The sequence below is a fragment of the Gavialis gangeticus genome, unplaced genomic scaffold, assembly GCF_001723915.1.
Source record: "Gavialis gangeticus isolate Ggan-Ray unplaced genomic scaffold, GavGan_comp1, whole genome shotgun sequence".
Lineage (NCBI taxonomy): Eukaryota > Metazoa > Chordata > Crocodylia > Gavialidae > Gavialis > Gavialis gangeticus.
The window spans coordinates 63,817,108-63,839,577 of record NW_017728993.1 but is presented as its reverse complement, the minus strand read 5'-3'; the positions used below and the strand labels follow the sequence as shown (position 1 = coordinate 63,839,577).

At 39.1% G+C, this 22,470-nt stretch overlaps 2 protein-coding genes across 4 annotated transcripts in view; both read left to right on the top strand.

Annotated features, from left to right (window-relative positions):
- RABGAP1L (RAB GTPase activating protein 1 like) overlaps window positions 1-22,470 on the top strand; it is a 559,138-nt gene that overhangs the window by 201,268 nt on the left and 335,400 nt on the right. The window lies entirely within an intron of this gene.
- GPR52 (G protein-coupled receptor 52) lies at window positions 371-5,539 on the top strand. Its single transcript, XM_019501858.1, has one exon. It carries the CDS (start codon window positions 2,520-2,522, stop codon window positions 3,603-3,605), a length of 1,086 nt encoding a protein of 361 aa, XP_019357403.1. The 5' UTR covers window positions 371-2,519; the 3' UTR covers window positions 3,606-5,539.

Here is a 22,470-nt window from a genome sequence, read left to right as displayed (position 1 = left end):
ATTTCAGAAATATTTCAAACTTACTAATCAAAATAGCATGATAGGTTTTTGATTTAAAAATCAGTTTCACTTTATGAAGGTTTAGCACTTATTTGTTTAATAATTAATAGGTCTTTCCTGCCGATAAGGATTAGATTACTGCTGACTTGCTTTAGCTGGAGAATGTTGTAGTAATATTATAGAGGGGTTTTTTGTAGGATTCGAAGGTGTACCTATGAAAAATTTGATAGCTGGCTGAACTTCAGGATATAAACCTATGGAGGTACTAGAAGGGGAGCCCCTTTTGGAAGTTCCTAAATGCCTTAATATATTATAGGGATTGGTCAGTTCCATTGTCTCCATTTGTCATTCTTATTCGCAGCTTGCCGTGTAAGGCTATAAGCCTGCATTGTGCCTGGCAACTGTTACCTAGTGACAATTTCAGCTGCAATAGCCATTGGCTGTGCTGTTGATTGGGGTAGAAGGACCGAGTCACCTTTCTAATGGTGAGTTCTTCTGCATCAGCTATGGATAAAGAGGAGGAGCAGACTCAGGTGCAAGCAGTAATTTCGAGAGAGAATGTGAGAAATAGCGACAGCATCTTTCTAACTGCACCACAATAAACAGGACTTCTATATCAAGCAATTCACCATAGAAGCTGATAAGAATGAACATAGGTGAGAAACATTGCATTATTGCTGTAAGAAGAAAATTCAGCAAAGTAGTAATTTTTGTAACCTACTATATTGCTTATAAACAGAGGGAATAAACAACCGGTAGTGTTCTGGGATGTTATAAAATCAAAAGGATCTTCTCTTCAGAATGTAGTACACACCAGAAAATTAACTTCCAAAAGAATGCTTTCTATCAAACTGCTGCATCAGAACTGGAGAAAATGCTTTTTTTCTGGAGTGTGAAATTCCTTCGGAAGACGCAGCACTGGCTATTAAAAACATCAGAAAGATGCCTGTACTTCTTAAAGGGACTTTAAGCAAATGCTAGCGTAATATCTGAATGACCTTGGAAACTGTTTTTATTTGGATTGATTCATTCTCACCCGCCTGTTTCCTAACCTCAGGAACTCTTGGATTAAAGATTGTTTTACTATTATAGGGGGCTTTAAAAACAAGGTTATATACACTTAGTAACCTACCTAATGGTCCCTGCATTAATCAACCATTTATTTAAATCTGAGCATAGAAGAGGCTTTCTTTTAACATATGTCTGCTCCATAGCTACAAATATAATGAACAAGGTAATGTCCTGCTAATTAGAAGATTTGGTTTTTCAAGCAGTGATTTATTATGCTAACTGTCTAATGAAAATAGCAAGATGAACCTAGAAGATGAAGCTGAGTGACAGAATAATGGAGTAGTAAACAATGGCAGATTTTCTAGTCAAATCAGCATTTCATTAGCTTCGCAGCTGAATGCAGATGGAAGTTTCTGTTCTCGTTTGGGGCTTTTGTGAAACAATTCAGGTGTTGCTACAAAGCTAAGGAATAACATGGCTATACCTGTAAACTTCACTGTACTGTTTCACTGTAGCAGGTGTGGCATAATTTCTAAAGAAAATTATTTTCAGTGATCTTTGCTGAAATTAAATGCAAGAAGATTTTATTTTGTCTGTTGGGATCGTGGATTATGCTGCTGACACTGACATTGAAATGGACCGTAACTGTTCAAAGAGTTGTGAATATTGACTTAAAGCTCCAACATTTATTCTTACTTCTTTTTCTTTAATTTTTAACTGATTATATGTGGTCTTTTTCACTGTACTTTAGATATATATTTTCCTTTCTGGGAGTTGAGACAAAGCTGGCTCATCCCACACTCATCACCCTCCAAATAAAATTCATTATCTGTACCCAAATACTGGTGAGTCTGTTGGAATTAACTTTGACAATAATGTTTTCCTTACCTATCTAGTAAATACCATAGATGAGAGAGAGAGTATCATCTCCTGAATGGAGCCAAAAGAGACAGCATAATACAGTGAACTTTTTCCTGGGGTTCCCAGCCAGTCTGTGATTTTAAATGAACATAAAACATAAATTATTTTTTAATAATGGCTGATTCAGGAAACTTTGAGTTTTTTTCCTTTTATATTTTTCTATTTAATTCCAAAGGAACTGACTTCTCAGGAAAATAAACATCCCCGGAATTTTTTTTCCCAGGCAGTTGACTTTTTATTTCCTCTGTTTTGTTTAGTTTTTATTTCTATCCTCCACAAGTACAGCATAAAGTACCTTTTTTCTGTAGAAGTGCCTTGTGTTTGCTAAAGATGGATCACGATCACTGGAGGAAGCTGATCAGTGGCCTTTCTTCTCCTCCTTTCTGGCTTTTTTCTTTCCTTGAAGCTAAGGTGTGTCAGAGTGATGCACTAATGCTGAAGCGGCACCAACGGCTGTGAGACTGTAACGTCTCAAATGGCAGCATCTGCAAAAAGAGATCTTGAGACACTGATGCAGAGTTTAGCTGGTGTTGAGTAAGTCACTTGCTTGCTAGAACTCTGATTGCAGTGTTCCCAGATTGCAAACAATGAACCAGTCCAGATGGATTGAATGGAAGACTCTGAATATGAGCAGTAGCATTGTGAATGTGTCTGAGCATCTCTCCTGCCCTCTTGGTTTTGGCCACTACAATGCAGTTGATATCTGCATCCTTGAGACGGTCATTATTGTTTTGCTAACATTTTTAATTATTGCTGGTAACTTAACTGTTATATTTGTCTTTCACTGTGCTCCACTATTACATCATTATACCACCAGCTATTTTATTCAGACCATGGCCTATGCTGATCTTTTTGTTGGAGTTAGCTGTTTGGTTCCTACCTTGTCATTGCTTCATTATTCTACAGGTGTTCATGAGTCCTTGACTTGTCAAGTTTTTGGATATATCATCTCTGTGCTGAAGAGTGTCTCTATGGCATGTCTTGCTTGCATCAGTGTGGATCGTTACCTAGCTATTACAAAACCTCTCTCCTATAATCAACTGGTTACACCTTGTCGATTGCGAATCTGCATCATTTTGATTTGGATATACTCTTGTCTGATCTTCTTGCCTTCCTTTTTTGGATGGGGAAAACCTGGTTACCATGGCGATATTTTTGAATGGTGTGCTACCTCCTGGCTCACCAATGCCTATTTTACTGGGTTTATTGTATGCTTACTATATGCTCCTGCTGCCTTCGTCATCTGCTTCACATATTTCCACATCTTTAAAATTTGTCGACAACACACCAAAGAGATAAATGACCGGAGAGCTCGTTTTCCTAGCCATGAAGTGGATGCTGCTGGAGAGACTGGGCATAGCCCTGACCGTCGCTATGCCATGGTTTTATTTCGGATAACCAGTGTGTTTTACATGCTGTGGCTTCCTTACATCATATACTTTCTGCTGGAGAGTTTTAGGGTGCTGGAAAATCCAGCACTTTCCTTCTTAACAACATGGCTTGCTATAAGCAATAGTTTCTGTAACTGTGTGATATATAGCCTCTCCAATAGTGTTTTCAGGCTGGGACTCCGGAGACTGTCAGAGACAATATGTTCATCTTGTATGTGTTTAAAAGACAAGGATCTACGGGACCCAAAACCTAGAAAACGAGCTAACTCCTGCTCTATTTAAAAACAAACAAACTGGGACAACTAATCAAATGCAGTTTGACATTGGGTTTGGATAGTATTTGATATATCTGGAAATTTGCCACAACAGAAATATTTACTTGAATTGTTTGCTATGAAGTAGGAGAGGTTTAAAACCCATTTGTAAAAAGGAAAGGCTGCTATAAAAAGGGCATCAAAGGGATACACACATTAATTGTGAAACTAGGAAAATGGGATGAGAGAAATTCAACAGAGAAGATTAAGAAAAGTCAGTATCTCAAATCTTCCATAGGGCATGAAATAACTGGCACATCAGAGTAGGTCCCTCTTAGGAAAAATAAGTGATTTACTGTTTATATTTTCCCTTGTAGAGAAATTGTCAGATATGTGGCCAAATATACAGTAGCCTCTTGCATTAAAATACACTTTTTAAAGCACAGTAAGTGGCTGTCCATAAATTATCTCCTTAGAGGATTCTTAATGTTGCAGTTTAACAATCAGCTGCACTTTGTCTTTGCTCATGTATTGTACTATTTTCTGTTACACAAATAATTGGCTAAAGTTACATACAAATTGAGCTGTTGGGCACGCTTTGTGGATAAAATTACAGTTTTTTTGTCTTCTATATTTTTGGTGTAACCACCACATAGCCTACTTCCCCCCCCTTTCCATTTTTCATGCCATCCTTCCCTGGGTCCCATCATGTAGAAATGACTTAGGTATGAAGGAAACTATAGAATAAACTTCATTTAAAATTATTTCTTCCTTGAAAAAGAAATGTCCCTTTGGCTAGTTGGGAGATTGCATTCACCATGTTCTACTGACTTCTGTAAACTTTAATTCTTTGGATCCAAAAAAATTAGCACACAGTATTGATGTGATGTCCTTTAGGATATGCTAAAGCTTTTTCTTGATCAGCTCCACAAATAATTCTAATGCAAATAGTATAAGGGAACATAGCAGCGTGACATCACTGCTTACTTAGTGAATTAAAAACAAAAATGAAAAGAAAATACTTTTTCTGTGGGGTCTAAATAGCTTACTGTTGTAGCTGCCAATCTTTTGTGTGAACCTAGCTTGCACATATTGTATTTTTTAAAAAAAGAAAATGTAAATGATGTGGTCTGTGCCTAATGTTTTCCTAGCACATGGAATAGGTCAATGCTATTTTAAGTCTACAAGATTAAAAAAAATGTTACTTGCTTTAAGAGAAACACTTTTGTGCAGTTGTTATAGGTATTTATTAGACAAGTGTTCTTAGAGGAGATGGGGAAACCATTTAGTATCAAATACAGGTAAGAACCTCAGTATTTCCCTTCCTTTCAGGTTCACCAATTAAATAAAATATATTTTGCAAGGGCGCTACGTGAGTTTGTGTAATAAATTGCTAGGGGTTCAGATACAGCATGGCAGGCAGTGAAATACTTAATGTTGTTTTTGACCCAAGTGTCTTTTTCTCTGATGGTTGTTTATTTAGATTTTTTTAAAGGCCCAATTATAGAATGTTGGTCCTTTTTAACAGCTGCACTATGATTCCTTCTTTTACCAAAATGCATATAATGAAATTGTGCCTATGACTTTTCATAATGGAAGCCAACACTACTGGCTTGATTCCAGTGGTCCCTTTTAAAAACATGTATGAATTGTTTTGATGAGGTGGTACTGAACCCCTGTACATTTTTAAAACTGTAAGAAAGTTGAGAAAAATAAACAGAATAAACTAGTATTATGTATATCAAAACCAGGCTTGCCTTTAGTTCCCTGATGTTTTGTTGTGTTCTTATTGGAAATTCTACTGGGTTAGAACTAAGGACTTAACAATTAAAAAAAAAAAGGTCTTTAGTACTTACTTTGTTTTGCTTATGTACCTCTGTCTCATTGTCTGTGGTATCATATAATAGTTAACAGAATTAAATGCCACTTAGAACACATGACTAGCTAAGATGTTGATGGTTATTTATGATAGATAATCCACATAAAGTGGGAAAAGGAATCTCTTGTCTTTACCTCACACAGCTCATAGTTTTTTGTAAAACACTAAGTCTTGTACTTCCAAAAATTCCATCCACTGTTTTCAGAAGAGAAGGGCTGAAGTAGCTTAAGAGCCTTAGTATAATTTTCAAAACTCACTTAGGATTGCTTAATATAAAAATGGTTTGGTGGTATTGATATATCAATGACGTTATCCTGGCCAAGCCATCTAACGAAAATACAGTTTATACAAGCAAGAGTGCTTTTGGCTGCCAGCGCTTAAATCGCACTTAAATCAGGTTCCCAAATGGAATAAGATCTGCCATAAAAATAATTCTGATAGTATAACTGTGGGTATAGACAGCCATGGATTTGAAGTGTTCCAAATCCTCAAGTGTTTCAAATTTGGTGTGCTTCATAGGCCTGTATGAAGTGGCTAGTATTCGTTTTGTATTTGGATTCAGCTGATTCAGGGCTGAAAAAAAGCCCTGACTCACCAGCTGCTGCCAGGTTGTGGGGAGGGGGCGATCCCCACTGCCCCATGCTGCATGGGGGGGCTCTGTCACAAGTCCCCAGAAGCCTGAGGCAGCTGCAGCAGCTGATGAGTCTGGTTGGTTTTTTTTTTTTAAAGGGCCAGGAGGTGGGGCAGGTGGGGCAGCCGTGGGGGGGTGGCTGGGAGAGTGGGTGGGGGATGGGGCCTGGCTGTGGTCCCCCCATGGTCCTCTTCCCCCTCCTCCAGCCCCCCTACCCTGCCCCCTACTTACCAGCATGGAGTCCAGGTCCAGCTTCCTGTTGTAGCCAGCGGGCACTGCCTGAATTGCCAAAGCTCTCTGAATTTTTTTCTGAATTGATTCAGAGAGCTTCAAATTGATTTGGACCTTTTAATTGGTCCACTGATTTGATTCAGATTTGGAGATTTGGCCACTGAATCAGGCTGAATCTCCTCCGAATCAAATCAGCACCTGAAGCTTTGCACAGCCCTAGTGTGGTTCAGCATTGTGAAGACATGTGGGCTGGAGAGGAGGAATCCCTGAATGCCCTCTCAGGCTTCAGTCTCCAGAAGTTTGCAAGGACAAGAAAGGAGTCTTTTGTGGTCTACCCTCTTCCTTGGCCCCCTACTCTCCCCCAGTGGAGGGGGCACTGTGGGATGCCAGAAAAGCACTGAAGTGTTTCAGGAAGTACTTCATACTTGTTATTCTTTTTTTGTGGGTCATTTTTAAGTACTTCTTCAGAGGTGAATGTCTACACTCTTGCTGTTTGGAGCCCATCAGCTTAGAGTGCTTCAAGCAGCATGTCTGTCCATAGCCTGTGTGTACATTAGGTGGTTGCCAGCTTAGCTGTGTTGGTTAAGGGTGGGTGTGGTATTTTTTTTACCAAGCAGATCAAGATGTAGGCACATAGAAGTCAAACTCATTAAGTCAATGGAATTTCAATTCTTAAGTACCCAAAGTAGATTTTAAAAAAGTTTTTTCTTTTTAAAAAAAGATTTAAATATATATTTTTATGTTCCAAATCTGTTAAAAATTAAATATTAGGTCTAACCTTTCCATGATCTGTATGAATCTGTCAGACAGCCCTATTTAAATTATCATGGAATAAAGAATGCTTCTTTTATTATATATAGAATCGGGAAGAGAAAATCTTGAATTTCTGAAATTAGTTTAAGCTTGAAAATTGTCTTTGTCACATGCTATATTAAGTATATATATAAACACCAGCCTTTTAAAATGGGAAGGATGATAAATATACACATATTTCCAAATATAAGCACTTTCAATTTCTGATATGTAGTGAAGCATTTTGCTTTAATGACTTTTGGCTTCAGTTTATTTAGCAACTGTAGTGAGGATATTTTTTCCATTTGAACTAGTTCCCTCAAAGCTGAGAAATTGTATTGAGCATTAAAAAAACCAGGGAAGTTTGTTTTGTCATTACAATTCAAGGATGAAAACCAAATGAGAAACACTGAGATCTATTAATTCTAGAAAGTTGAAGGACATGGGGTCACATTTTCAGAGGTTTTCATGTGATTATACATGCAGGTAGGTGCCTACTGGTATTCTCAAAAGCATTTAAGCAGGTTAAGCATCCAGCTTCCATGGATTTGTTTAAAGTATGAAGAACATCAGGTCTCATCTTCCCAGTTTTGTTGTCCACATCCTTTGGAGGATCGTGAAATGGATCAAGAGGTTTTGTAACACCTAATTGAAAGAACAGGTTAAACAATTTACCAAAAATGCTTATCTATCAACTCTTAGTTGGATATTTTGTGTTAAACTGATGGTAAAACAACAAAGAAAACATTTTGAGTAGCAGTCATTCTCCTCAGTCCCTTGGGTGACCATATTTCTATGGCATTGTAACATAATATAAACACGTTATACCACTTAAAATAAACATGAAAGACAAGGCATAAATGTATAATCTAAACTAAAGCCGGGAAGAATGTAATTAAGAATGGAAGGAGAAATGCCTATGTAAAGTGGCAAAAAAGTCAGTTCTCTTTATAATACATCCTTAATAGTGTGTGATAATATTAAGCAAGTTAACAAACCCTTTAAGTCTACTTTGCCTTGAAATGCCCTCTTAGATTTTAACATCTTTTGAATCTCTCTAAATCTATTTTATGAGTCCTTAATTGTCAAAGCATATAATCCATAGAACCAGCTAACTAAGGGCTTGCAAGACTGAGATGAATGTAAGTTTTTTGTTCGGTACTGCTGATCATTTTTTAAAACAAGTTTGCCTACTTCTTACAGTCATCTTAATATGCACAAATGTCTGCTGGTATTGTGGACATTTGAATATGGTACCTATTTAGCCTTTGCAATTTATTTCAGGGCTGAGTAGCTTGCATATATTTTGTGAGTCTCTTGGGCTTCCCAGTTGCAAAAGCTGATGTTTTTTTCAAAAAATTCCCTTTACCTTTGTATGGCTGCCTAATTCTATCCTTTTCAGAAGTAGATTTATATGAAAACAAAGTTAGGCAGTGCCCTGCTCTGCATGTCCCTGATGTGCGAGAAATGGTTAGTTAACCAGTTAGTTAAGGAGCAAATGAAAAATCTCACTTAGCTACGCTTCCTGGCCTGTCCCATGTCATGTCTGGAGCAGCTATGTAACTTCAAGCTGTGCAGTTGGTATTGAATTCATGGCAGAAGTGGGCTGTGCAGCAGCTCCTTTAACCTTGCAGGTTCCCCTCTGCATCCCCCCCACCAGTGCTGATTGGCTGAGGGGGCCCTGGTAGCCGTGTTGGTTGCTGCTGACCAGCTGGGAGGCAAAAATGGCAACATATTTAAAACTATGGTTTTTGCCTCCCTGCTGATCAGGAGCGAGTGCCAGGATGCCACTGCCATTTGGCATGGGGGGGAGGGGGAGGTCACAGGGGAACCTGCAAGATTCAAGGAGCTGCCACACAGCCCACTTCCACCTTGAATTCAGCAGGTCCCTAACAATTGGATATGTTTCTCCTTCATGTTCTTTTCTTTCTTCCATGGTCAACTCAGTCAACAAGCGTTGCATGCGTCCTACTGATGTTTATGGAACCCAGAAAGCTGCTTTTTTTTCTGAAAAAGACCAGATGTACTACTATATGTTTGTTTGCTTGGTTGGAGTTAGAATGAAACGTTTAAAAACGAGAAAATAAAGGCTTTTAAAAAAAGTGGATATTGTCTTAATTCTACTGGAAATCTAGCTTAGCTATAAGCAGAAAGAAATGCTGTAAAACAAAGTTAATGTGTTTTAGGAAGAGTCATTATATTTGCATAACAGTGGGCATTTAAAAAATAATAATAGCTTTTTAATGTTATTAAAATAACTTGTTTATCCAGCAAGTTACAAAAATTCCTTTAAGATGAACTCACTTTTTAAAAACTAAAGTAATTTAGGAGATTTTTACTTGACATCATTGGTTCATATGATAATTTAAAGATCTTTGATTTTACCTACTTAAACTTGTAACCCTTTAGCTGCAAGTTCTAGTAGCACAAATGGGTAGCAACAGAGAGAAAGTAGCCCTTCTTCTGTTAGAGGTACAGGTTGACCACAATGGATTCCTTAATATAGAGCAGCCTGGAACTCTGTTGTCTGGAAAATGGAATTCCAAAGAAGGATCTGAAAGACACTGCAGCAGAACGTTTCAGTTGGCAGCATACCGCACTCCCTCTCCAGTCAGAAGAATCTGAGACTAATATCTGCACTGCTTTTCTCAGCTGTTGGAGATATTATTTGAGAGAGAAAATTATTTTCCTTGGGCCATCAAAAGTGGAGGGGGGAGGATATGTCAGAAGTTCTTCTGATCGTAATCAAGACACTGCTTCAGAGGAGATCACGTAGTTCCCTTATGTTTGGTCCCTGCTTTTTCTTCACTTCCATTGTGGCGTGCTGCAAGAACTGTTTGTTGGTTTGAGAAATGAGGCAGATCTGTGGAAAACTGGATTTGAATAAGGCACTTGTTTTGTTGTCTGAGCCATGCAAATAGGACCAGTTTCAAAATGGCCAAAATTGGTTTAAGATAAACCTGGCTGAAGGTGGTATCAGACTTAACTGATTTGGGTCAAACTGGTTTATGTAACTTCTGTCCCAGACCCAGGCCTGATTTAAATTAAACCAGAGTCCCCCAGCATCCCAGAATGCTTTTCAGCCCTGGGCTGGGCTGTCTGCTTCAGTGAGCAGGGCTGGCGCTGCCTCTCTCCTCCCTAGCCAGAGCTCTAGCTGGCTGAATAGGAGGTGGAGACTGAAGGCATAATGAGGTCTGCCTGGCTTCCCCCTGCCCTTCCCCCCACCTCGCCTCTCACTGCTCAAGCAGGGGTCCCCTCCTTCCCTTCCTCCCCTTTCCCACAGCATGGACCCCAGTGGCATGAACTCCAACTGGTATCTGGTCACAGTTATGCCACCACCATGCTAGCTAATGCTGAGCGGTATCTGTGTGTATGTGTCTCCAGTTTCACTGGAACAAAGGCAGACAGAACAGTGTCTACTTAGGGCTTTTTGGAATTAATCAGCAAGTCAGCTGGTAATATCCCTCCATTCTTCCTTACAAATGCCTTGGAAAAAGCGTGTTTTTGTTTTCTTGATGGGCTAATAAGCTTTATGTTCTGATAAGCTCCCTGCTGGCTTGCTTCAGAGGCTGCAGTCTGACAGCATTCAAGAGGAGACAGAGAGACGCATGAGAAATTACTTGGTTTGCAATGCATGGCACCTGTAAGTGCCATCAGTTTGCTGCAGACAGTATGACAAAGCAGGGAAAAGGTTAGGGTTTGAAAAGCTCAATATCATCAACAGATGCATGCATTGCACACAAGCAGTCCTCTCTCCACTCCCCACTCCTTTGCCTCAGAGTGCTGGCTGGGGGCTGGCAACACTCCAACCCCTCGAGCAGTGAGGGGTGGGGGAAGCCTGGTATGGAGGGCTGCTTCCTCCTGTCCCTCTAGGCACACCGTGCCTGGAGGCGAGGGTTTAAACCTCTCCCTAATCATATTGTCCTGCCGGGGCCTGGCCACCCCCCCCCCGCTCAGCTTAGCATTGTGGAAGGGAAGGGAGGGTTCCCCCCCACCCCAGCTTCTAGCCTGAGCCACTGCAGGCATGTACCGGCATTTCATAAATCAAAAGTCAGTGTCTATCCACTTGCAAATCGCTTTAATCTCTGCAGGTTAGAGTAACCTGCAAAGATTGAATCAATTTAGGCTTGGGTTTTTTGAATGTCTGTCCGTAGCTCCTATGTCAGACACCTGCCCATTTTGCCTTGCGTCTTGAATTTCCACAAATTCTCTAGTATTAAGTTTTATCATGTTCTTGCATGAAAGTCTATTAAAGATTGGGGATTTTGTCCTTAAACTCACAGCATTATTTATCATAGGTCATATAAAACTGTTAATGGAACATTTCTTACCTCCAATGCCTAAACTTTTTAAGAATTAAAGCAAAATACTGGACAAATACAAACCCAGAAAATCAATATGCCCAACTGAGTTGATGTGAATATTAAAATTATCATAAAAATTCCTCCCAGTGCCAGCAGAATTAGGGAGTCATATGAAACTTCAGGGCGTTTTAGGAGATGTCCAGTCATGAAAAAATTAGCTGCCTGTGACATAAAAATTAGAACAAAAAGGTTGAAATGAGGACATGTGTAGGTTAGTCAAAGCAAATGTTGCTTAAATTTGTGTACAAAACTCCCTAGTGTATAAATTGCTTATGCCATGCTTTGGTTTTTGCTATTATATTTCTCCTGAGTCCATTCACTTGATTAATTCTGATCTGCATTTCCTGAGGATTGACCTCCACTGAGGTGAAACTACCTGCATTCTAAAGCGGGAAGGACTGGATGTTGGTGTAAAGGAGGAATTGGTATGGTAGCCTACCCATATTCTGATGATTAAAAAAAAATACAGCAACTTTTCTTCTAAGGGAAATGTGTATCCTTATTTTCCTGAATTGATATATTTTAATCTTTTTCTAAACTATCTGTTCATAAAGACAGAGAAAACCATAGTAGTGAAAGACACAATACCAGCTTTAAATCTTTTCTTATTGGTTGTCTTAATAGAAGATTGTCCATGTACAAATAAAAAGCTAAAATGTAGCAATACCTTAGGAAGTATGATGTGCTGTGCATATAGATCTTTGTTTTTGTACAAAGTCTCAGTACTCCGCAAAAAGTGTTTTTTTTTCCCCTCTCGTGAATTGAGTGGGCATAGATTTGGCTTGCAAAGACTCTTTAATGTAATGTATTACTTTGTTTCTATGAATATTTTTTAAGGTTCATTAGTATATCTCTACTGAATATCCATGATTACATTTAGATTTCACCTTGAGCAAAGCTGATTAGAATATCTTTAAAGTAACTTACAAGTCACACCACACATTATCACAGATTAGCTACAGATAAAAATATATCTTTGCAATGTGATTAGTTATTACTCTACTCAATTATCGTTTATGACAAATGCAGTATAAATATAAAGAAAATATAGCTGCTGTAACAGTACATCAAGATGACCTGGCAGTACATCAGATACCTCCTGATAGTTTTCCCCAACATGACATTGCTATATCATGTTTTCATATCATTAAAGATGCATCCAAGCAAGTAAGTATGTGTGGTGGGGTTTTGACAGTGCTGTTACATTTCCAAGGACTTGGTTTCGCTCACAGTGGGGATGTTCATTTAATGGAGTCCAAAGCCAATTGCAATGAAGCTATTCTGGCAAGGAGAGGAGCCAGGAGCATATGGGGCCAAAGATGCTCTGAGGAAATAAAACATCCATGAACATGGTCATGACCATTCCCAGTGATCCTCCAGTATTTGCTAATTCTGAAGATCTTTGTAATTGTTCCATGGGGAAGTTTAGATGGGAGAAAACACCCCAGCATCCAACAAAAATCCACCAAAAGGGATGCTCCACTTCCTTTTTCCTGTGGATATTCTGTAAGAGGGGATGTTGTATCATATTACTAATCAGCTGAACTATATTTTTGTTGCATTAATGTAGACAAATTTATATGCGATAGGCATACGTGTATTTTTGCTTTTTTTTGCTGTTTCACAGTGCCCAAAAGTGTTGGTGCTTTGCAGAAAAGACGAAGTGATTCTCTTCCCTCCTACTCCCAACTACAGAACTCTTACAATTTAAGTTTTACACATTACATTCCTAGTGGGGGATGATGGCTGTAAGGTAGCAGGACCTAAAGAAGCATAGAGATAGCAGCATAACAATTGTAGTTACTTAGTTAAGGCATGTGCACATATTGGTAGTGTTATTTTTTTCTTCTTTTTTTGTCTTTGTGTTTTTCCCCTTCTTTGTATATTTAATTTAAAAAGGAAGAGAAAGAGGCTGTGGTATATTATCAGAATTTATTAAATACAAATGTATTATTCTGGGCATCATGGATTTAAGTCTTACAACTTTCAGGAGGCATGTAAAATAAGGATGTGCTAGTAGCTTGGAGGAGTATAGTAGAGTATTCCATGTGCAGGGAATTTCATGGAAAGAGGCAGGTATGTTATTAATTATAGTCTTCATTTCAGTTCTGGATTTTCATACACCTCTGATATGAGATTCTCTAGATGCTTGCACCTGATTATGGAAAGTTTTTCATATGTGTGTGTCCTCTAAAATGTTATCTAACTTATGTGTATGTTATATTATTTAATTTTTTCAGCTTTGCTCCAGGCTGTTCTCTTTATTTGATATGTAGGTTTATAATTGTAAATGGACTGATCACATTTTCAGTGATTAGGCAAAGTTGTTTGGAGCCATTACAGGCATCTGGGATACCCACAGAGGTTGGAATGTTTATTAACCAATTATATTGCATAGCTCCCTATTAGCAATTTTATAATAGATGAATAAACAATAAGACATGTATAGATTCAGATGAGTTGTTCCTAATCTCTTGCGTGTAGTTGCTGTTGTAAACAGCCTTGATATTTGAAAGAATTCATTTTGGAGTTATATTGTTGGACCAGCTTGGCTTTGGATGGGCAAATCGTCGGGAGGAGGAAAATGATTAAAAAAAATTACAGTAGCTAGGACATGGTATCTTTTGGCCTAGTGTTGATATCGTTGTTTGAATCAAATGAATTTTAAGCTCAAAATGTTAATGTTAGTACAGGGTTGAAATAAATAAATACATTCCAAATGTCCTACTGAGATGCTTGTAGATATCTACCAAGATGGTATGCTGCTGGCAGGCGGGGCCTTATTGCCTTATGCCTTAGTGCTGGTTCAGGGGGAGACCAGGAACATGATTCCGGGTAGTGGGCGCTCTCTCTACTGGCAGGTAGCAAGTTCCCACAGCTGGGAGCCCCATTAACTGACAGCCTGTCACCCGGAGAGGTGGCACCATACACTCCTATGGCTTGGAAGTCTAATCCTGCCACCATCCTCCACCACCTCTGCCCCTCCCCTGCCACTGTCACCACTGATCCTTATTGCAGGTGCAGCACCTGCTAGGGCCCTGCTCTGGCCCAGGGCACGAGGCATAGAGCCTGTGCTGGTTCCTGCCTCTGCGTGTTCACCCAATAGCAAGGTGGCAATGGCAGCTCTGGCCCCGACTCCTGGTGCTGGAGCTGCCACCATTGCAACCAGTACCCCCCTGCAGATTTATAAAACTTTTAAATTCTTCATCTTAAATTAATTTTTGAGGGAACAAAAGAAGCATAATTTCTATCTGAGCAAATATATTCCTGCACAACAGATTTCAGGTTTATGGTGCATATTTTGTTGATTTAGCTTCTTTTAGCTATCCTTTTGTAAATGTATTAAAAAACTAGAAGCAATCTGAGGTGTTCTTGACTAAGAAAACAGGTTATCATGGGGTTCAGTTGCCTGGTAGGATAGGTAAGATACTATAGTAGCATACTAAAGAATGCTAATGGCAAAATAACTGCAGCTCTACTTTATTATATTTCATCTTTGCTATTCCATTACTAGCCCCAGTTCTTCGTCTTTGGTATCTTTCAAGGAACAAGAATCTTTGAAAGACCCTAGAACAGGGGTTCCCAATGTTTATGTGCCCAAGGGCACATTCAAATTTAAAAGCAAAAGCAGCAGGTGCCAATATGACAGCATTTTTTTGTTGGAATAATGATTTTTACTGATAGTTAAAATGCACATGGGCACCTGACTAAACCTCAGAGGGCGCCATGGTGCCAGTGGGCACCGCGTTGGGAACCACTGCCCTAGAAAGATCTACAGGCTTGAAATAAATGCATTCCAAATGTCCTACTGAGGTGCGTATAGACGGTATGCTGCTGACAGGCGGGGAAATTCCAGCTGGTTTGAAGAAGCAGCTCTACCCACTGGAATTATTAAATAAGTATGTCTTTTTGACCACTGGGTATGTCTTTTTGAACAGTTTTATTTCAGCTTGCGTAATGGCTTCCACTATAACTTTTTTTCAGATGTTTTTAAGGTTCTAAAAATTCCTCTTGTGCTGCAACAGTCTGTGCTGGGAATTTCATTCTACTCAGACGTTTTAGATGTAGGTTTAGTGTGATATTTGAGACATCTGCAGAAGCACATCTTTTCTTCTCTGGAAATTGTGTCAGCCCAATGTAATTGTTTTTGTATGTGCATTAGAAAATCAATCAGTCAAACAAACAAAACCTATTGCTAACTTTTCAATAAATTCTGTTACTGCCAACAGCCACAACAAGAAGTATCATGATGAGCAGTTAAGAGAACTCAGGAAGCTAGAATTAATCTGTGTTGGCTAGGGGCCTCTGTTCTTACCAGAGCCCCATTGCTCAAATGCAGTGCGATACATTCTTTACCCCAAAGAGTATACATTCCAAAAGAAAAAGACAACAAAGGTGAAACAGGCACAGAATTGAAGCAAGTTACGTAGGGTGATTGCAGGTCAGTGACCAAGCTTGGGAACAATAAAATCAGCTCTCAGCTCCCAGTCCAGTATTCTCATTGCTACATCAACCTGCTTCTTATGTTATAGCCCTCAACCTCTTATGGTCATTCTTCCTCCTAATATGTTTCAAGATGCATGCTTGTTCATGGTCTAAGTGAAATATAAAAGTATGTGTTATGGATTTAATACTTATTGTAGGCTGTAGAGATGCAGAAACTACACACACATTTTGGTATAAGCGTGCAGTGCCTTAAAGCATTTCAAATTTTTGTGCTAAACCAGGTAAGGTTCTTTGGGTAGATGTGATATCTTTTGTTAGACCAACGGAGTAGTTGGAACAAAGTTCTTTGCATGCTTTTGGGCACAACTACCCTTCTAAGCCATTAATTTATGCAGGGCATTTAGGCATGTTGTAGGTATCAGTATGAATCTACTGTCATATGGTCTTAGCACCACCAAGTAAAAGATTTAACTTAAAAATTGGTCGTAGTACTGTAACGATGGGTGAGGAAGCAGGGCACAAGCCCTAGACACACTGCCTGGGGAGAGGGGCAGAGGTTAGAGGAGCACCTCCCTCATCCTCCATTCCTGTCCTCTGTCTCTGTCTCCTTCCTACCCCCAATGGCACCATCATTGAGGAAGACAGAGAAGCAGCAGCAGCAACATGGTGGAAGAGCAGCTGCTGGATGTATGCTGCTGCATGGGAAGATGCTACAAAAAGCCAGTTGTTTTTGCTGCCAAAACCCAGCATTTTTGTTTGCTTGACACGTCATTGGTTAAAAAGGAGGTAGTATTTCCCCCATCAGTAGCATACCTTCAGCCGCTGCTCCCACACTGCCCTCCCTATTCCCCCACCCCCCCAGCCGCTGCTGGAGGCTGGAAGTGGGGGACAGAAGTACCGGCCCATTATGCCTCTGGCTGATCACCTATTATCCTGCTCTAAAGACTTCCTTTATGGGGGAATTCCAAGAGGTGTGGCCATGTGCTTATGTGAATTACAGTTCTAGGTATCAAACAAATTAGGGGAATAAATATATGCTTTGAAGTAAAAGAATTTGATTTCTCAAGGCTATTTTCTGCACCCTTTTCTTAGAGTATACTGTATGCTGCCTTTTTTTTCCCCCTTTTGGCAAGATATTTTCTTTCTTCCCACTTTCAAATGTTGACTGTATGCATACCAGCAAGTGTGTGCGTTTACAATGTTTACATGCAATAATTTCATTTAAAAATAGTTTATACAATTCTGCCACCTTCTCATCAAGTGAGATTTGTCTTTTTAACATATTTATTACCTTTCACATACTGCATGCAACAAAGGCCCAATCCTGCATTTTTTACACATCCAAAACTCCCATTAACTTTAATGGGAATCTTGAATGTACAAGGAAATTCAGTTCAGTAGTTTTGCATATTCGGCCTTTAATCATGGTAATGTATGAAATGAAGTTGTAATCCTTCAGATTTTTAGGTAGGTATATAACATTATTTATGAGTCTTTTTTCCATTTTTATAATGGAGGGGAGTGCACAGAAGCATCATTAATTAGACTATTTGTACAGAGTTATCATGTGAGTAAAATTATGCATCTGCTTGAATGTTTTCATAGTTGAACTGAAGAGAACATATAACACATTAAAAATCTACTTCATTCTCAGTAAAATTATTGAAATTCACAATACAGTAAATTAAAAAGAGTATGGAGTAGCTACAGTTTTCTACCTCCTACTTTGTATTTTCATTGCATTTTCATGACAACTTAATTGCTCAAAGATTGAAATGATATTAATTTTTTATTAACCTGTACTCATCTAATAGAGATGAAACTTGTAACAATTTCACTGCTTTGTTGTACAAGATTACCAAAGCCCTTAGTACAGGTTTTCTTTGTACATAGGAAAAGGATAAGTTATTGAAGAGAGAAGAGCATAGCATAGCTCCTGTTTCCAGTGCATTCTTCTATAACTGATGTATCTGAATTGCAAAGGGCACAGATGCACATGAAAAGGGTCCAGTATAGCTTCTTCACACATGGTGGGGAAAGGCAAGGTCCTTGGAAGAGGACTGTTTTGGCGCAACAAATAAATGGGCCTGTTTCATTTTTGTGGAAATAGAGGGGGCCCTGAATGATCTTCTCTTTCCTCTTAGAAAAGAGTTGGAAATGGGAAAGCCTCAAAGAAACAGAAGCCAGCGAACTACATTTACCAAATGAAAAAAGGGATGCACAGACTAAGCTTATAAAAGTACAATAAAAATGTGCCAGTTTAGGCCATAGGACCATAAAATGGGTCTTGAGAATGAGTAACATCCATCAGAAATGGAAGGTCCTTCTGCTTGGGTGAGGGAGGGGCCATCAGAATAGGAATCAATTAACTTCAGAAATGATAAAATTAAAACAAGGGAGTGTGGGTTAAATAACTGATAAGAACAATTAGCAGAGAGTACTGGACAGTGGGCAATTGCTTCATGAAGTAGTCCAAGGAATCAGTGGACACTTTCCAGAGGACTTTGGCTCCAATATGTGAGACAACCTGGGAATGGTGAAGTGGGGGAAGGAAAAAGGTGTCAGATATACAGACAACCTCTTTGTCCAGCTTTTCCCTCTTGCACTGATAGCCATTATGGCCAGCATCAGGAGGCAGTTGCCAAGATCATCTTACGGCTTTATGGGACCACTGTTGTGGAGTATACACTGGAAAATGTGTGCAGCAAAGTGCAACCAGATCCTCAGAAGAGAATTGTTGAAGATCCAGAAGAGAAGCTGCAGTCCTGACACACAGCACATGTGGCTATGTTCTCAAGTCTGTAGACAGCTCTGTGCAGGAGCCATTAGCTGATACTCCTCACAGGCTACAAAATGAGAGAGGGGTAAAGTTGGTTTACTGGAGATCCTTTTCCTTGCAAGGTGGCAGGATGCCAAAAAAACTGCAGAAGCCCTCTATCCACAAAATAGATTTAGCCTAGTTTCTCCATGATATTCTGCAGTATGCTTCAATCTTGAATCCAAGAGAACAATACTAGATGTTTATCAGTCTCTATGGTCCATTAAACAGAAGTGACTGTAATGTATAGTCTCTATTTTAATGTTATAGCTGAGCTGTGAAACCTGCCTGTAAGGGGTTATCTTCAGCATTTGACCCAGCCTTATGCCTTTATTTACACAGTGTGTATTGGTTTTAAGACTGTATTCTTAAAAAATAGTGATGCAAGCTTACAAAATATTTTCCCTTTAAATAAATTTGGGTATGATATGGTGATGAACAGAGAGATGTGCTCAGTAATATCTCTAGGAATCCTACATTTTTGTCATCAGCAAAACTTATTTTTAATTGAACTGAACAGGTATTTTCTGGAATTCCTGTTCACCAGCATTACTAGATGGGTTTCTGTGTTGAAAGTTTGTAAAGCAACAGTCTTACAGCTCTACAGTGATTAGAGAGAGCAAGACAAAAATACACAATTGATGGTGGTTTCAGTGTACCCAATGCAGAGAACTGAGGGAAGTTGTCCTTTTCTGCTGACAAAAAAGGAAGAGCTGTATTCCCAGCTACTTCTAACATGTCTGAATCATCAGGCAGCTATAATGAGATTTATTTACCTGTGGTTTCCAGATTTAAAGTCTTTCAGATTTATCACAGAGAAGGGAGATCTTTCAGAATAATTGCTTGTTTGATTTTGCTCGCTTAGTAAGACTAATCCATATTTATGGTTTTTCTCCTTGATTTTTTTGTGTTGTTTCTTGTTGTTATTTGCTGAATTTTAGTACATACATACTTAAGTTCATCCTGAATATTTGTTAGTCAGCAGCTAAATATACTGTGCTGTTTTCAAAACATGGACATATATGTTAGTCTAGTAGTTCCAGTAATTAGCTGATATTCTTATTGGCATGAAAAATATTACTGGGGTTTTTTTCTCATTTGTCTCTTATAGACTAATTTATGGACCTTTTAATCCTGCTATATTTAGAAATTATATCTGGGGGACATTTTTATTGGGCTTACAAGTATAATACTATATTAAGAGTGTGAAAACTGTGTGATGAGGTGACTCCAGAGCTCCAAGTCTCTCCCTGCTGTTCTGCTGCATGTCTCTGTAAGGAGCCAATTAGATCTTGCCATTGGGGTAACTCCTCACTCCAGCAAATCTCATTCTCTCCAGCCTCTGACCAGGCCTTGCAGCTCCAGTAGAGGAAACTTCATCAGCCTATGGATTGAATAGATCATTGGCTTCCAAAATACAGATCCTTTTTTCTCTGGAAACAAAATGCCTGTAATCCTCAGTGGCTCAGAGGAATTACCCTTACCACAGATGCTCAATAGCTATATAAAGAAGAAAAAAGATGTATTACACAAGGAAGATAGATCACAAAAGCAAAAGTAACTGTTCGGTTTGGAAGAAAATGCCATAGACGTAAACAGGGGGAACAAATTCACCCTGTTTTTCTAGTCTAGACTCAGCAATTCAGAGATTTCTTCAAATGGTTTCACAAACCAAAGATCCTGCTAGCTGTTATCAAATCATTCCAGCTTTTCTTAGCTGGGGATGAGCTAAACATCCAGTGGGTTTCGGGACCAAGCTTTCCCTCAAAAAGCATTTTTTTAAAACGGTCGCATTATCTACTCATCTTTATTCAGTTCTTGGGGTACATATATGTGTTATGCTTTGCTGGTTGCTGCATTGGGCCAAAAGGGAATTCCCTCCTGTCCCCTCCCTCCTCCTGCTACATATATCAGGGGTTTTTTTTAAGTCTTCCTTAGAGGCACTGGGTGTCAGCTGCAGCCAAAGTTGAGGATTTTGAAAGAGGTATGCCATTGCTCCTGCTGGGATGGTTTGGATAGGAAAGATAAGGCCAAGAGGTTGGACTAGCTGACCTGAGGTCCCTTCCAGTCTTGTTTCTATATGATTTTATGCAGATTACTTCCTTCCCCAAGACAGGCATCTATCTGTCAAAATAGGTGTCCTTTCTAATTCAGTATTGTATTTAAGGAGGATGGAAATATACATATCCTTGCAAATGATTTTCCTTCTCCGGACCAGAAGCGTCAATCTCATTTGAGTTGTCTGGCCTGATCCAGACTGAGAGGGGGACTTGTGGCTAGATCCAGGGCACAGGGCTTCTTGCAGACTGGACACCCCATCTCTGGATCCAGCTTGTGGGGCTTCTTGCCACAGGTACTAGAACTACTGTGCCAGTAGTGGCAGCCAAGGAGTTAATGCTGTTAATGCTCAAGTCCTGTTGCTTTGGCTGCTGGAGCTGTTGTGTCAAGTGCAACCAGAATGTGAGGGTCAGCATTCCTGGTTGACTGCCAATTTGTATGCTGAACAGCCATGAAAAGTTGAAATTCTGTGTTGCATAGGGGGACAAGCAGCTTTAGGAGTTGGGATGACCAGCTCTGCAGACCACCTGCAGTCCATGAAACATGTATATGATACCCCTGTTCCAGACAGGTAAACTTCTAATCATATTTCCTCTGTTATTCCGTATGCAAGAGGAAGATAGAAACTCTGTCAGCATGAGGCTTCCTTTTGAAATGTAATTTAATCATTGTCTGCGTAAAGTGAGATTTCAGCTTTTGAAATGAAACCAAGTTATTGTTTGAGTCTAATGTCTTCCTCCAGGTAAGGGCTCAGAGTTTTGCCTGGCTGATCAGAATGTATCTTCTCTGGTATGCTGATAGCCACTATCTCCCTGACACATGATTGTGCTTGCAGTCTTTTGAAACAAGTCATGTTACAAAAATACAAGGTACTTTCCTACCAAAAACCATGGTTTAAAATAACATAAAAATGATAACAACTGAACATCTCTCAACATTAGCTGCAAATAAAGACTAAACACCACAGGGGAACATCTAATTCAAGTAAATATCTGTGTTTGATATAGTATATCTTAAAATTAATCCTGTATTTGTATGCATCTGTGACAGAGGGTTAACTCTAGTCTCTCGCTTATGGGTTCAAGTTTTTTTTTTTTCTGGTAGGTGATTGATGTGTTTATTACTACTAGTAAAGAATTTTAACCTCTTGCAAACATTAATTCCTACATGCTCACCCAAGTTTGAAAACATGGGCCATAATTTTTTTTTCCAAAAGCATGAGGAAGAAACTATACAATGAACATATATATTTCCTTCTTTTTGTTGGAAGCTAATCATTTGACCTTGTAGATCTAAAGTTAGACAGTGATGTATGTTTTCTGTATGGGAAAGTAATATTGTTGTACCTGGCATTACATCTGGTCTAAACATCTGTCATCAGCAGCTCTTCTGCATCTCTTAACAGAAAGCTCTTTAATAGTTATTTCTGCTGTAATACTTTTCATGACAGTAAATTAAATCTTATGAGCTATATATATATAATATGGCATGTTTTAATACATATAGCATTGATTTGTTTACCTCAGTTTTTATCACACAGGGTTGGATTATGTGTGGGCAAACTATACCAGGTGCATACCAATTTTGTGTAGTGTGTAAATGAGCAGTCCATTATTGCCTGTGCACCAACATGTGGCACAATTAAGAGTGGATCCTCCAGCCTTGTTCCAGCAT